Raw genomic sequence first — 14,721 nt, 5'->3', positions numbered from 1 at the left:
ACGTTGCATCAGTCGGAGAATCTCAACACTGATTGGTTTTTGCGTCATTGTATGAGGCGAAGTTCTCACCAAAGTTTACATTTTTCAATTTGAGTGAATGAAGTGAATGACGCAACAATGCTTCAGTGAATAAGGTCATTATTCACTGACATTATAAAAAGTTAGTATAGTTATTTAATCTTAATTTTCTGCCAAACTTTTTCACCTAAATTTTGCACATGTAATCTTTATGTCCATCTGTGAACAATTTCACTGATTTCAATAGATGTGTGCATATAGCTTTAACAACAAAAATAAAAGTCTTTGATACAAAGGAGTTAAGAAACAGACGGTCTGAAATTATATGACACATATGTGACTTAATTTTGACTGGTCGTAATAATATAATTGTGACTAGTCTGAATTGTAATTGTAGATATCTGTGAAGTCATTCTTACTAGTCAAAACTACAGTTACAGTCAGAATGACATCACAATTCAATTTTTACTAGATAAGATTCAAACTACTTTTGCCAACAATCATCTATTCATACGACTATGGAGAATAAAGCGGTAGATAATGGATGGATGAAGGTATCTACATTGTCCTTTTTAGATATCAACAAAATTAGAATTTCTGACTCAAAGTGAAGTTGTAGATGTCTCGAACTTGAATTGTGACTTGTCACAATGACGTAGTAGATATCTGAAACCTGAATTAGAGATATCTAGAGATTCCCGCAACTATATTGTAGATATCTATAATCGCAAACCCCATCTATACACATGAATGGCAAAAGTGACGTCATTCTGATTCTTAAAAACTAAATTGCACATATAATGTAAGTGTAGTTTTGAAGCCTAAGCATGACGTTGCAGATAACGGTAGTGAATATAGGTCCGTGTACACGGACCAATATCCTGTCTAATGATTAAATGTTAAGACTACTCGCAAAAAAGTAAAACTCTCGGGGACAAAGGAGTTAAGAAACATGTCCTTCGTAACTCAAATTACAGGAACTATTGCATCAGAACATTCGTCCCTCTCTATCATTACTGTCCGACAGAAGACAGTGCATATAATGTGCTGTGTCACGTGGGTTTTACGCCCCTCCTGAATGACCAATCGGCGCTTTACGTTTCTTGTTGATGAGCGCTGATTGGTCGAGAGGGACAAGCGCAGCACACCGCTCTCTAAAATGGGTTCTCTCTATACCATGCAGCCTTAACGCAGACTCATCTCCACTCCACTGCGGTTCACCGGCGTTATGGACTCGAAGAAGAAGCAGGACGAGCAGAGCGACGTGTTCGCCGGTTTCCACGCGGCCTACAAATCCTTTGCCACGGAGGCCATTCATGTCGGCCAGGAGCCGGAACAGTGGAAGTCTATGGCTGTGGTGCCAATGATTTCTCTTTCCACCACATTCAAACAGCTCGGACCTGGTAACCACGCCGTGAGTAACCACATGCTCCTACATTACGCTAACCCAGAGTCATACTCGTACTGCCATGTTGTCAGTAACATTAACAAATGTGTTCTCAGTGAAGACGATGCTGAATCATCCTTCTGTTGTATGATTTGTCTGACCAATAATCAGAAACGCAAAGCAGTGTTGTGTTACTCAGCCCAAAGTCGCATATATATTTCCTCGTTTACTCAAAGAGTAAACGAGGAACAAATGTCAAGCTATTAATAACACTTGTTACTGAATAATTACCATGTTACATTATCGAGCACGGCCGGCACGAAACTTGTGTTGGTGCCCCTGGCAATTTGGTGGCCTCCTCCCCCCACCCCCAATGCAGGATGACCATATACTATATATATATTCTTACATCTGGTAAATTCGAACTTCATTTTAAACTTGCAGTGCAATGTGTACACAAAAAGTTTAAAAACCTCCATGACACAAGACGGTATGTTTTTAATTCCCTCAGTAGAAGCGGCCTTACTTCCTTAGTTTTTCCTCTCCCTCTTTTCTCTTGTGAACACTTGACGTTAATCTGCCTCTTGTTATATCAAAAGGTGCAGCCACCGACAAATATGTGACCTGTATGAACACATACTCAGGTGACACAGTATTCTCTGCCTATAGTGTCATAGTGAGTTTCAGTCATTTTAAAGCACATACAATTGCTAAAAAAAGAAGAAGAAGAAGCTTTGTATCATCTTGAATAGAAATAAAATGGGAGTGCACATTAAAGTATAATCCTCAAAGTTGTACTCAAGTACAGTGCTGGATGAATTGTTCTTGTTATTTCTGATCTATTGCTGTAGATATGTTGTGAGTGTTGTGTGGGCAATTGAAGTGTTATAAAGTAGCCATGTCACACGTGTATCACAATGAGGACAAAGAAAGAGGCAAAAAAAAATGAATAGTTAACTTGTTTCACATGCATACACAAATGTATACTTTAACACCCCCACATTCCAAAGCCATGTTCCCACTGTTGTTAAAGCCCTTTGAACATATGCAGTACTATTAATTAAAATGTACATGTACAATGCACATATTTTTAGACCTGTATTAAGTAGAGTACAACACAATAATTGAACTAAGCTGCATGACCTGTTTGAAAAGTGACAGCTTAGCGGTTTTTCTCTTGTTAAATTTGCTCTGTTGTCATGTCTGGCAACCCAAACTAACCTATGTTACAAGTGCAGTTTCTATCATTTCGTCTTTGTAGTTCACTTGAAATTATCCACATTTTTATTGCACGCAAGGAAACTTTGCTCAACTGGCATTGGTCCCTGTCAATGATTATTTTGTGGGGGTGACCCATTAAAAGTCTGGTATAGTGCCATTCAAAGTAGAGATCTTTTATAGTTTTATGAACCTGTTTATATTTCAAGGCGCCTTCCCTTTAGAAGGGCAATGTAATGTTTCCCAGTTTGCGATTAATCACTAAAATGACACCTTCAAATTAAATTACCAAATTAAAAGTAGTACCCTAACCTGTCGTTCCATTATGCTTGGACCCACTACTCTTGCAAGCCTAAAATTGCATAAGTTTGATAATGAATGCAAATAACAAATGTTTGGTTTGGTGACTGAAATGATGTCTCTCTGTAGGGGTTTGAATACAGCCGCAGTGGAAATCCCACAAGGAACTGCCTTGAGAAGGCAGTGGCAGCTCTGGATGGAGCAAAATACTGTAAGTTTGTTGATTATGGTGTACTTCCACAGGCAGCAAATGCTTAACATGAAATATTAGTGAAATGAATAAAGATGCTGTGAACAGGACTTGTGCTCTTTTTCCCTACAGGTCTTGCTTTCGCCTCAGGGCTGGCAGCTACAATGACCATCACTCACATGCTCAAAGCTGGTGATGGGATTGTCTGCATGGATGATGTGTATGGAGGTGAGATAACTCGCTGAGGTGTACAAGGAAAACAAAACTAATCCTTTCTAGCTATGAGCTGTTAGGTCATTTCGATTGGTACATCAACTTACAGCAGGGGGAAAGGCACTTTTTATCAAAGTCTGAGCAGCTCTGCATTCGCTGCATTGGCACCAAGTAATTTCTAGTTTCATGTCCGAGCCACAAAAATAATTACATCCTTCTACTTTAGAGTATCTGTCACTGGTTTAGGTTAAATAAGCTTTAATTTTATTCAGGGTGAGTTTTAATTTCTAATATAAATAATATAATATAATAATATATATAAATTGCTATAATAGGCTACTGTACCTGGTCTGAAGTATATTGTGTTACTTTAAAGTTAAACCCTGTTAAAGTAGAATATTAACCCACAATGTTTTTGCTTTATTGCTAGGCACAAATCGCTACTTCCAAAAAATTGCCACTAACTTTGGTCTGGAGATCTCTTTTGCCGATTGTACAAAACCGGAGCTGCTTAAGGCGGCACTGAAGCCCAACACCAAAGTAAGTCACAGGATCTCTGATCTGTTTCCTGTTAGTCTGCATCTAATGTTTTATTGTCTGGTTTGTCTTCCAGCTGTTTTTATAGTTATATAGTTATATTTTAAAAAAAGAAAAGAAAAAGCAATTCAGGTCAGTTAAAGTTTTACTTGCATGTTTTACCACTGGGTGTGTATTAACCCTTTGTGAACTCTTCAAGCAATTGTTTCGAGTGGTTACTTTTATTAGTCATCGTGTTAAATGTACTGGAAGAGTCTCTTAGCATTTGTTTACTCTAGTCTTTCCATCCACTTGAAGTCTGCATCTGTGGACATATGACACCCTCCGTTCTCTTGTCTATAGCTGGTGTGGATTGAGACGCCCACTAACCCCACGATGAAGGTGGTTGACATTAGGGCCTGCTCTGATTTGGTCCATGAGCACAACAAAGACATCATCGTGGTTGTGGATAACACCTTCATGTCTGCTTATTTCCAGGTGAGACTGGCAGGTGGCCACTTCATGCTCTTTTAATTTTGGAGCAGCTGCTAATTCATAGCTTGCAATTACGTTCCAGTTCATGAGGAAACAAATGGCTGAATGATTAACTCAGGTGTTTGTCTTGTTCACTCACAGCGCCCCCTGGCTTTGGGAGCGGATATTTGCATGTATTCAGCCACCAAATATATGAACGGTAGGTTGTGAAGGTGTTTCCTTTTTATCGCCCTAACATCATTAAGATCTGAAAAAAGGACATGGACCTCGTTATCATAAGTTTCTGGGTGATGTCATTGTTGTTCAGGTCACAGTGATGTGGTGATGGGCCTGGCTTCAACGAACCGAGAGGATTGTTATGAGCGACTGAAGTTTCTGCAAAATGGTGAGAGCTAAAACATCACTAAATTGTTTGTGTGCCCTGTCTATAAAAAAAGTAATTGAACTGACAAGCTAAACTAAGTCTAACCTATTTTGTATTTTGGTCGACTGTTTATTCCAAACTGACCTGCGTTCACTTGTTGAAGAACTGAAATATGTCCCAGGGGCCAAATTTCAGAATTAGTTTAATACCTTTTCAGCAGGAAGTGTTTGCCAGATCGGCGCCATGGGAAACTTTGTTTGTAATTTTGTGTCGTTGCTGTGGTTCAGCATTGGGTGGCGTACCATCACCGTTTGACTGCTACATGTGCAACCGTGGACTGAAGACGCTACACGTTCGGATGGAGAGACACTTCAAGAACGCCATGGCTGCTGCCAAGTTCCTCGAGGCTGATCCCAGGGTGGACCGTGTCATTTTCCCTGGTAATGATGTGTCACATTTAATGTAATGCTCCTAATTATGAGATAAGACGTATGGGGAAATTAGTAACACAGTTATTATAATGTTGTGTAAGACCACAACACAATTAATGAAATGAGAGGCGCCGAAGAACATTTAAAAGTATTATTATTTAAAAACAATATTAAAATTCATCAAAAAAAGTGTTACCCATCTGCAAATTGTTATTCCAGTGACAACTGTTCCACGGAAACATGTCTGTGGGAGTTTCTGTTTGGTTTAATGGTGCACATTGACATTGTGGTTTATTTAATTATGTGTCCAAACAAGGAAGGAGTCAAGATGAGAAACCATTTTGTCTTTCTGCTTGTGGCAACAAAAATGTGCATTGTGTTCACTGATGTTCTTACTAATAAAAATATTCGTTTGGATTAAAGGATTTACTCACTTCCCTCTCTCGACACAGGCCTGCCCTCTCATCCGCAGCATGAAGTGATGAAGAAACAGTGCACTGGGTGTCCAGGGATGATCACCTTCTACATTAAGGGGAAACTTGAACATGCCACCACCTTCCTCCAAAACCTCAAAGTAATTTGGCATTCAGTTTCTGTTGTGCCAAGACGGTTTGATTTGGCTGGCTCACATTTCCAGTCTTATATGAAAGGAAAACTGAGGAACACTTAAGTACCACAAATGTGCTCAAAGTGTCCCTTGCAAGTATTTACTGGCGGAGGGTTTAGTAATTTGAATCCCCACAGCCAAACAGTTGATGATTCGACATTTTGCTCAAAAAATGATCGTCATTAAATCATTTATTCTGTTCTGTTCAGAAACTGTTTACTCAACATAATTGGGTTTCTTTGATCTATCTTTATTAATTAATTCATGTGTAAATAATGATTAACGTTTTCATAGAACGCCCAGTTGCATTTTAATAGAAATGAAAAACTGGTACATCCTTGCTGTTTGTGTTAGAAACAGATCAAACCACAACATCAAATTGAGATATGAGACAATTCTGTTGTTAGTTACTGATCTTTCATTTGTGTTTTGTACTGTTTTTCTCTTTGTATATAGTATTTATGTGCTATGATTAATTTCAATTTCTCTCTGCCTTAATTCAGATGTTTGCAGTTGCTGAGAGTCTTGGAGGTTATGAAAGTCTAGCTGAACATCCGTAAGTATCCCACTAAAGATTATTGTAGTTCAGTGTTTTTATATTTTAGTGGTTTTTAACTGGACAAGAGAAATATTTATTTTCTTCACTGTAAGCTAACAAACTGCTCCACACGGGGGCAGCAGAGACCAAGGAGAAGTCTCTGGCAGTGCCTCACAAACTGTTTTGAATTAGACACTTTTTTATTTATTATGAAGTCTCTGCTGTAATCACAGTTAAATCAGGATGTTTTATGTAGTGGGCTCATTTGGAGGTGTTTATGTCCTCTCTTAAATTAGGGCGATTATGACCCACGCATCAGTGCCAGAGAACGAGCGGTGTGTGCTGGGGATCAGCGACACGCTGATCAGACTCTCTGTGGGACTGGAGGATGAGGCAGACGTTATTGAAGACCTGGAGCAGGCGCTTGCTGCAGCTGTAAGTAATCAAACATCCAACACTGAAATGTTACGAAGGTTTCAAACAATTCTGCAGTTTCACGCAAGTTATAAATAAAGATTGGAATTACTGGTCACACACTGAGATTAAAAGTTTTTTTTGCAAGTGAGAAAATGATCTTTTTATACTACACACAAATTACAAAAACACACCTAGCTTGCAGGGACTTCATATGGAGTATAATGATGCTCTGAGATTGTGACTGAGTAGACCTGGAGGGTGCGGTACAACCGAGCAAATGGCCTCTGTCAGTGCATGTCAATACTCTCCAAGCTGTTTTAAGGAATCTTGTTTTTAAATTAATCAGATGACTTGATGCATCAGTTAATGAAATTATTATGGTCTTTCCCATAAAAGGCCTTCCCTCAAAAGACCTCCTGTATCTCTCTGATCCAGCGGTCTAGCCATCACTATTTGTCCTGTGTACAAGTCAATCACATCCTCATTATCCTGCCTCCAACACATCAGCTGCAAGGATTGACTGTACACTATAAGTCTCAAGACTTTAGCGAGATAATCAATGCTAATCACATCACTCGTCAATGGTTTTGATGTTGTGTGAATTTATATTGTAGGCCTCTAAATTCTACTTTTGTCCTTTTGCCTCTCTTCACATTTAAATACAAGTATTAGCCTGTAGACTGAACTGAAGAAATCCCCCAAAATTCCCAAACATTTTTTCCAAATAGCAATGGAATATGTAAATGAGGAAAAGACGGATAATATTGTGGATCTAATCCTTTAGTGGATATAACACAAAACATTATTTGAATGCAAAACTGTGCCATCGAGATTTGTGGTTAAGCATACCACAAGTCACTCCATACACACAGAAACATAAGAGTCCTTATTGTTGTAAAACCGATAATGATCATCACATACAGTCACTTTATTTCACTCGGTGCAGTGTTCGATTTGTGACCTTATAAGGACAGTTTCTTTCTTGTTTGTAATTTAAATCATGAATCATGAATGTGTCGTTGTTCTGCTCCAACATAGTTAACTATACACGTCAAACTTTATGAAATGAATATGCTGAAGAGAGGCTCCAGATATGTGATTTGCTATTCATTAGTCAAATGTTAAATATAGCTGGCTCTATATACAGTTACATCCATCCATCTTCTACCACTGCCATAGGGAAAAAGTGGGGATACACCCTGGACAGGTCTCCAGTCCATCACAGGGTCACATAGAGACAAACAACCATCCACTCTCACACTGACACCTACAGTCAATTTAGAGTGTTCAGTTTACTTAATCCCAACATCTGCATGTTTTTGTACTGAGGGAGGAAGCTGGAAAACCTGGAGAAAACCCCCACACACAAACATGCAAATTGCATGCAGAAAGACTCTTGTTCCAACCAGGTTGTGAAGCCAGGGGTACAGTTACATGGTTCTAATTTTGCCATGTCACGTGAGTCAAGATATGCGCTGATGGACAGGTGCATTTGAGTTTCCAGGGAATTTATTCTAAGGAATCTTTAGAAAAACAAAAACGTAGAATCCAAGAAGCCATTCCCATTTGGAGTTAGGGACATGCAAGCTTTTTCACAAGCAAATCGATTACTCTCACGAGGAATGTTTCCATGCAGACCTCAGACTATAGATTTGACCTGTATGGTGCCTTTATTTTGGCACCATACAGGTCAAATTTATAGTAGTAGTTAAGTTAAGTATATAGTGGTTTCATGTCGACTTCTTATACAGCTTTGGCATTTCCATCCATCCCATAAAGCCACTCTCTTTCTCTTTCCACTGCACAACCAGGAGTGTGTTTTACCAAAAGCGCAGATGCTAACTACATTAACAATAGTAAAGCTTCAATTACCTCGGTCAGAGCAGCTCATGAGCGTGTGGACACTGCATGTATCAGCAATGACAAGTATTAGTAGAAGTGTCTGCTTACTCAGTTCTCTGAGAGAAGAAACAGTGCTGACAGAAACTAGTTAAACTAGTGGGACATTTAGATCAAATGACATAAAATGTCACAGAATGTCAGTAAATGTTGGATCAATGTTTCCCAAACCTCAAAATAACGATGTTCTTTGGTGTCTCTATGTCCACAAAGAAACATATTCAGTTGATTTCTTTGTTAAACAGGGCAAAGAAACCAGAACATATTTACATTGAAGAAGCTGAAAATTTAAAGAGCTTGTTTTATCTATTAAGAAAAACAACTCAAACTACTTACTTGTTTATTAAAATAGTTATTTAGTAATTGGTTAATCCATTCAGTGTTGCAGCCCCAGTAAATATCAATGAATGGAGGTAATCACCATGTGAGTTATTCTTCATATCTGGCATGGATCCAGACATTGACATTCTTATCACATTTCTCTCATAGGACCAGCTTGTGGTGGTATTATGATCTTCTCACTTTAAGATCTTATGTTTTTGTCTTTTATGTTATGCATATGCATCAATAGAAAGCAACTACACACTAATTAAATAGCCAGGATGCAAACACCCATTTAGACTCAATTTGACACATGAAGATCAGGTTTTGTTTCAATGTTATCACATTGAAACAATATTACCAGCTCCCACATGCACACAGATTCCCATCTGTCATCTCAATGGCTATCAGTAGAGAATTTGATTTTCCTGAAACTCTCTTTACCCTCTCTCAAAACCATATCCTGCATTAATATCACGTGCCCCTCCTCTCTGATTCATCTCCGAATCCCTCTGCTGCTGCTCTGCAGCAAATGGAAATTAAATGCAGACAGATATCTCTAATGACTGTCTGTGGTCCTCGGAAAAAGGCAATTCTGATCGGTGTAATGTTTAATTGGACGGGACGTCAGGTCGGATTGGGGCAGGCGGTCACATTTCCGGTCAATCTCCTCTTCCTGGGGTTAGCTTTTAGTCACAAATTCAGCTGTTGCTTAATCATGAGTGGGTAAATATGTTTATAATATTTTTGTCTACACACTATTTGGTCCGTGGTGTCTTTTATTTGACCTGTTTGTTAATCTGCTTCTGACATCTCGGTTAATCAAGCAAAGATTGCACTTCCTATTCCATTCTCTAAGAAAAGAAAACTCGAAGAAGGTTATTACTTGTGGCCAATGTCTGTCTGCTGCTTCCTTGATGTGGAGTGCAGAGTATTGATTTCACTGCTATTCTTTTCTTTTCCTCTTTTCCTATAATAGCATCCACAGAAGAATTGAAATTACCTCACTAAGGTTGAATCGGTCGAAGTCAGGATCATCACTGCAGGCACCTGAAGTCCATCGCAGATGGGCACACGGCAAAACCTCAGTCGAGCGCACAAACACAGTCGATCAGCTGTATACATACAATTCATATCTCTGAATCATTTACATGATTTGCAATTGAATCTTTTCATTGATTATTCTACTAGAACACAAGTTTTAATCTTATTTATCTTATGCTGGTTTTGTATGTTTGTATGCCTTTTCTTTCAATTTGAAATGCTTTAGTAGGTTTAAGTGCTGTCCAGCTTAAACTGACACAGAACAAGGTTGTTTTTTTACTTTGTTATTTCAATGACATGTTGTGTCGGAGACCAATAAAGCTTTCAAAGAGGTGCTTTTTAAAGTCTTGTCAAAATGGATGTAAAGCCTGCTCAACAAGTCTCATTTCATAAAATTGTTTTTGAAAATTACAAGTGTTTTTTTTTTTCATCTTATTGCCTAAAATATAGGTAACACAAACAAATAATGAAATATTATTTAATATAACTGTTACACAACAAATGAATGCTTTCAACACAATTGCAAAGCCATAGTTAATTATTTCCATTTATTCAGTTAAACCCAATAATTATTGATGAAAATAAAGATTTCTAGTTATGCCACATATAATGTGTATGGCGAATAAGATCACATTAAATGCAAATCAACCAGAAAGTTCCACTCCAGTACTGACAAACCAAAAATAATGTGAAATTGGATTATGCTAAAACAAAATCAACGTCATGTTTGAAAAAGCATTCTGAAATGGTCTGTTTATATCAGTTTATATCCCATGATTTAATTGTTGGGCATTTCTTTCAGTGGTGCCTGGCTTTTTGCAAATAATTTAAATCAATAATCTTTTAAAAAATGATTTGCTACCAAGTTCTTCCTATAATGTGTAGATTTATGATAAAATAATATATTCATAGTCATTTGCTACCTGCCTTGAGTTTAAAGAAGCCCCTTTTTAAAAAAAAAAAAAAAAAATCAGTATTCAAAAGAGCTCTGAAGACTTTCATTCAGCCATTATTATATCACTCTATCTAAATAATATTACATTACATTTTGCATTAATATGCGTCTCTTGTGACCAAGTGAAGGTCCATTGGCTGGTTGTTAGCTTCTGACTCAAAGACCAAATTTTAACATACAGATCATGTTATGTTAAAAAGCTGTCGAGTTAAAGAGACGGTGAATCTGCGGGATGTTTTGTGATTGTTTCAACAATAAAATGCTGACTTCATGGGGTCCATGCTGCTGGAGGGTTTGTTTAGTATGTGTAAAGTAAGTTAAAATAATTGTACCTGATAATAAAGGAAATACCTGTGTTACGTGCATAAGCATATACAGTAGGTACATGTCCACGTGGCACAGGGTTTTTGTTTTGAACTTAAAGAAAAATATGGTCACCGCACCATCGTTGGACGTCCATCAGGACTGTGGACAGATATACACTTGGACTTGTGACCATTCGAGTCTGACAGCAATGGAATGGAAGACTTCTGGTAATCCTCAAAAATAATCCTTAATCCTCACCACTATTTGTTAGCATGTACCTGATGCACTGTCTTTAACTCCCACTGCTCCCAACAAGGAATTCTTCTTCTAATTTGTTTTGATTGAAATATCTGACTCTTCCTTCAGTGATGCTCCTGAAACTATTCTTTAAGATGCTTCTGGTGACCAGATCCAAACTCTCCAATATCAGTGTCTGATCAGGAGCTTGACTTGTGTTTGAACTCTAAGTCCGTATTTGGGTCACCACCAGAAGCTACATACATCCCAGAACAGGATTCACATGCTCTTTATCTGTACAAAGAATGTATTTGACTCAGGAATTCCTTATTTACCGTGGCCACTGCTCGTGATCAATATCATTTATAAAACTAACTAATCCATTACTAAGTATTTTGCAGCATGCATCTCAGTGTCTCTCACCTTCTCTCTACCATCCTGGTCTACAAACATGTACTAATTTACTAATATGACACTTTTAATTCAGTGGTAGGCTGATGAAGCAGGTTAGCTGCTGCACTAATGACCGAACCACAGTTCTCCACAGATGCATTCTCCTGTTTGAAAGAGTACATTTCTCATTAGGAACAAACTTCCAGTGTTCCACAAACTTCTGATGAGTTTCCACATCCAGCATTCAGGATTTGTGTAATCCATACAAACTGTCAAATGTATGCCAAAGCAGATTTAATTTGCTAATGTTTTAATTCAGCAGCTTCCAATGTAGCCTCACAGGACCTTAATAGGAAACCAGGCATGTTCATTTTGATCACATAGATTTACTGATAGTGGTGAGCGTAAGTGGAACAGTCCAGAGGGAGTCTGTGTACGGAATGTAGAAGTCCAAATGAGAGGTTTGATATTTACTTCTCAAAAATATGCTCATGAGATATCAATCAGTCAGTCAATCAATCAGAACTAAAAAAAAGAAACAACCCTTCATGGTAATGCTGTTCTATGCATTATTTTACAAATATGGTGTTATAAATTGGTGTTTAAATTAGTTTATGACAAAGCTGCTGTAAGTGCTGCCCAGCTTTATTCATGCTGTGCAGTTTATCAACCAGTAGATGCCACAAACATCGTGAACATGTTCCTTAAATTTGCAAAGCAAATGAGTCTGTAGCCTATTTAAAGCACCAAAACACACCCACAGCAAGCATAATATTATATATTAATATTTCTGCAAGTGTCAATGACCATTTTAGTGAGCTGCTGGTTAATGTGTCAGCACTGAATAAAACGAAATAAAACAAAATAAATATCGATTTTTTATTTAATTTACATTAGCTGTAATATACCACGGTCACATGAGGGATCTTGCCTATTTTACAATGTTTCACTATGTATAAAATATATTAAATAATTAAATATTGTCTTCTCTTCAGTAGGAATGGGACGATACCACTTTTTTGGGTCCGATACCAATACCGATAACACCAGTATCTACCGATATCGATATTAGTCCGATACTCTGAGTCATTTTAGACCATTTATGAACTTTGAAGTTGTTAACATTTGTGCTGTACATACACATACATATATATATATATATATATGTATCGGATTTTACATTTTTATCTGTCCGTTATTGATCCATTATCTGACCTTCTCTTCAGTAGACTGTGTGTTGTACCATCAAACATCGCTCTCTTCCACATCTAGCACCTTGTTTATGCACCTAAATATTTATCTATTTTCATTGTTATTATTATTATTATTATCATCATTATAATAATTATCATTATTTAGATGTTTATTGAGCAGCATTTGCAACCCCTGTCCCTGGTTAGGCCTTTACTATTAAAATAAAAGTTCAAGAGCACTTCAGCCAACGTCACTGTAGGCTCCGTTGATGTGAGGCGAAAACAACGTGCCAGTGTGTCACCGTCCATTGTTGTCAGTGGTGATGATTAATGTGCCACCGCTGCATAGAGATGGTTTGAAAGGGCTCATATTTTTCAACAGCAGTGTTTTTAACAAAATTCTCTTGCCCTTAAAGTCACAGTTCAACAATGTTGTCGTCGTCTCGTCATGATGTCGCATGATTAATAAACACGTGATCATAGTTTTGATTTTATTAACACTAGCTACAACACACACACAGTCGTTGCCAGTGGGGGGATCTATCCGTCTTCATTTGACGTTGAAAAGTGTGATTGTTCAAAAACATTCTCCACAATGTTTTTCATTGTCTGCAGTCAAATGTCAGATGAGGACTGTGGCCTATTTTACTATCTCTCAAAGTGGGTCTAATCTTGTTCTATATAAAATAAAAGTATAATCTCATCTTGAGTAGACTGTGTTGACGCATGTAAACATACAAGGACACCACACATCAGCCTCAGACCATGTTTATCCACCAAAACACAAATTACAAGCAAAACATTATTCAACACCACTGACAGCTCTGTTGATGTTTGGTGAGATTAAATCTGTGTAGTTAATGTTGGTCACTAATGTGTCACCAGTGCATTCAGTATTTGGTTTCACGAGGCTTAAAAAACAAAAGTAATATTATTCTACAGTACATGTGTAGGGGAGGCTAATGCATTTCTGCTATTGACTGGATATTTAGATTATGTCATAGGCTTGTTGACAATATTGCATGTTGTCTGAAGTTATATTCATTTTTAATAAAAATGTGACTGCAGAGATGTGATAAATGAAACCATCACTGGCTGCATTACAATGCAATGACTTCCTTTTTACCGATGTGGAGATGGACCTTAATTGCACTTCAAAAATGGGATTGTTCAAATGTTTAGCCTCCACAGTGTCTCATTGTCTGCCATCAGAGAGTACATGAGGTCTCTCTGGCCTATTTTACAATCTTTCAATCTGTGCAAAATCTTATTATACATACATACATAAATAAAAAATCTAGTCTACTCTTTAGTAGACTATTTGTCATGAAGACATGTTTCTCCTAGGTTTAAGATTGTTTTTTGTCTTCCTGCAGAATTCTTATTCTCCTCATTATTCTTATAACATTGTATTAAAGAGTCCTGCAAGTTTGGGATGTAAAAACCTTTCTAACTGTGCATCACTCTTGAGGTGAGCCTATATACACTTAACAATGTCAATTCTTTTTGTCTGAACAAATCTGCCCTCCATTCCCCCTGCCAGATATGAAATCAAAACCGATAGATTTTAAGTTCAATATGGCAACTTGCCCCATACTTTTTTGTTGTAACCAGTCGTTGCTGCCAAAATGCTATACTGAGTGTTTCAGTGTTCTTTGCTTTCATTTCTCTTCTGTCGA

General features: G+C 37.6%; 1 protein-coding gene across 1 annotated transcript; it reads left to right on the top strand.

The window, feature by feature from the left end:
* The first annotated feature begins 1,163 nt into the window (after nt 1–1,163).
* Nucleotides 1,164–10,369, top strand: cth (cystathionase (cystathionine gamma-lyase)). The gene is made up of 12 exons (XM_044044836.1): nt 1,164–1,432; nt 3,053–3,134; nt 3,246–3,341; nt 3,757–3,866; nt 4,206–4,340; nt 4,479–4,536; nt 4,645–4,722; nt 4,989–5,141; nt 5,585–5,706; nt 6,243–6,295; nt 6,574–6,712; nt 9,894–10,369. The coding sequence occupies exons 1-12, from the start codon at nt 1,247–1,249 to the stop codon at nt 9,909–9,911; spliced, it is 1,230 nt and encodes a 409-aa protein (XP_043900771.1). The 5' UTR covers nt 1,164–1,246; the 3' UTR covers nt 9,912–10,369.
* The last annotated feature ends 4,352 nt before the right edge of the window (nt 10,370–14,721 follow it).

This window comes from Solea senegalensis, linkage group LG14 (assembly GCF_019176455.1).
Source record: "Solea senegalensis isolate Sse05_10M linkage group LG14, IFAPA_SoseM_1, whole genome shotgun sequence".
NCBI lineage: Eukaryota > Metazoa > Chordata > Actinopteri > Pleuronectiformes > Soleidae > Solea > Solea senegalensis.
The sequence above is the reverse complement of the archived record's forward strand: the minus strand, read 5'-3'. Positions and strand labels throughout refer to the sequence as shown.

What these genes read in the sequence shown, in the direction of transcription:
- cth (XM_044044836.1), top strand. Translation starts at nt 1,247, where the DNA reads ATGGACTCGAAGAAGAAGCAGGACGAGCAGAGCGACGTGTTCGCCGGT. An exon ending in CCTTCCTCCAAAACCTCAAA is followed by an intron (nt 5,707 to 6,242) that starts GTAATTTGGCAT and finishes GCCTTAATTCAG; the next exon opens with ATGTTTGCAGTTGCTGAGAG. An exon ending in GAAAGTCTAGCTGAACATCC is followed by an intron (nt 6,296 to 6,573) that starts GTAAGTATCCCA and finishes CTCTTAAATTAG; the next exon opens with GGCGATTATGACCCACGCAT.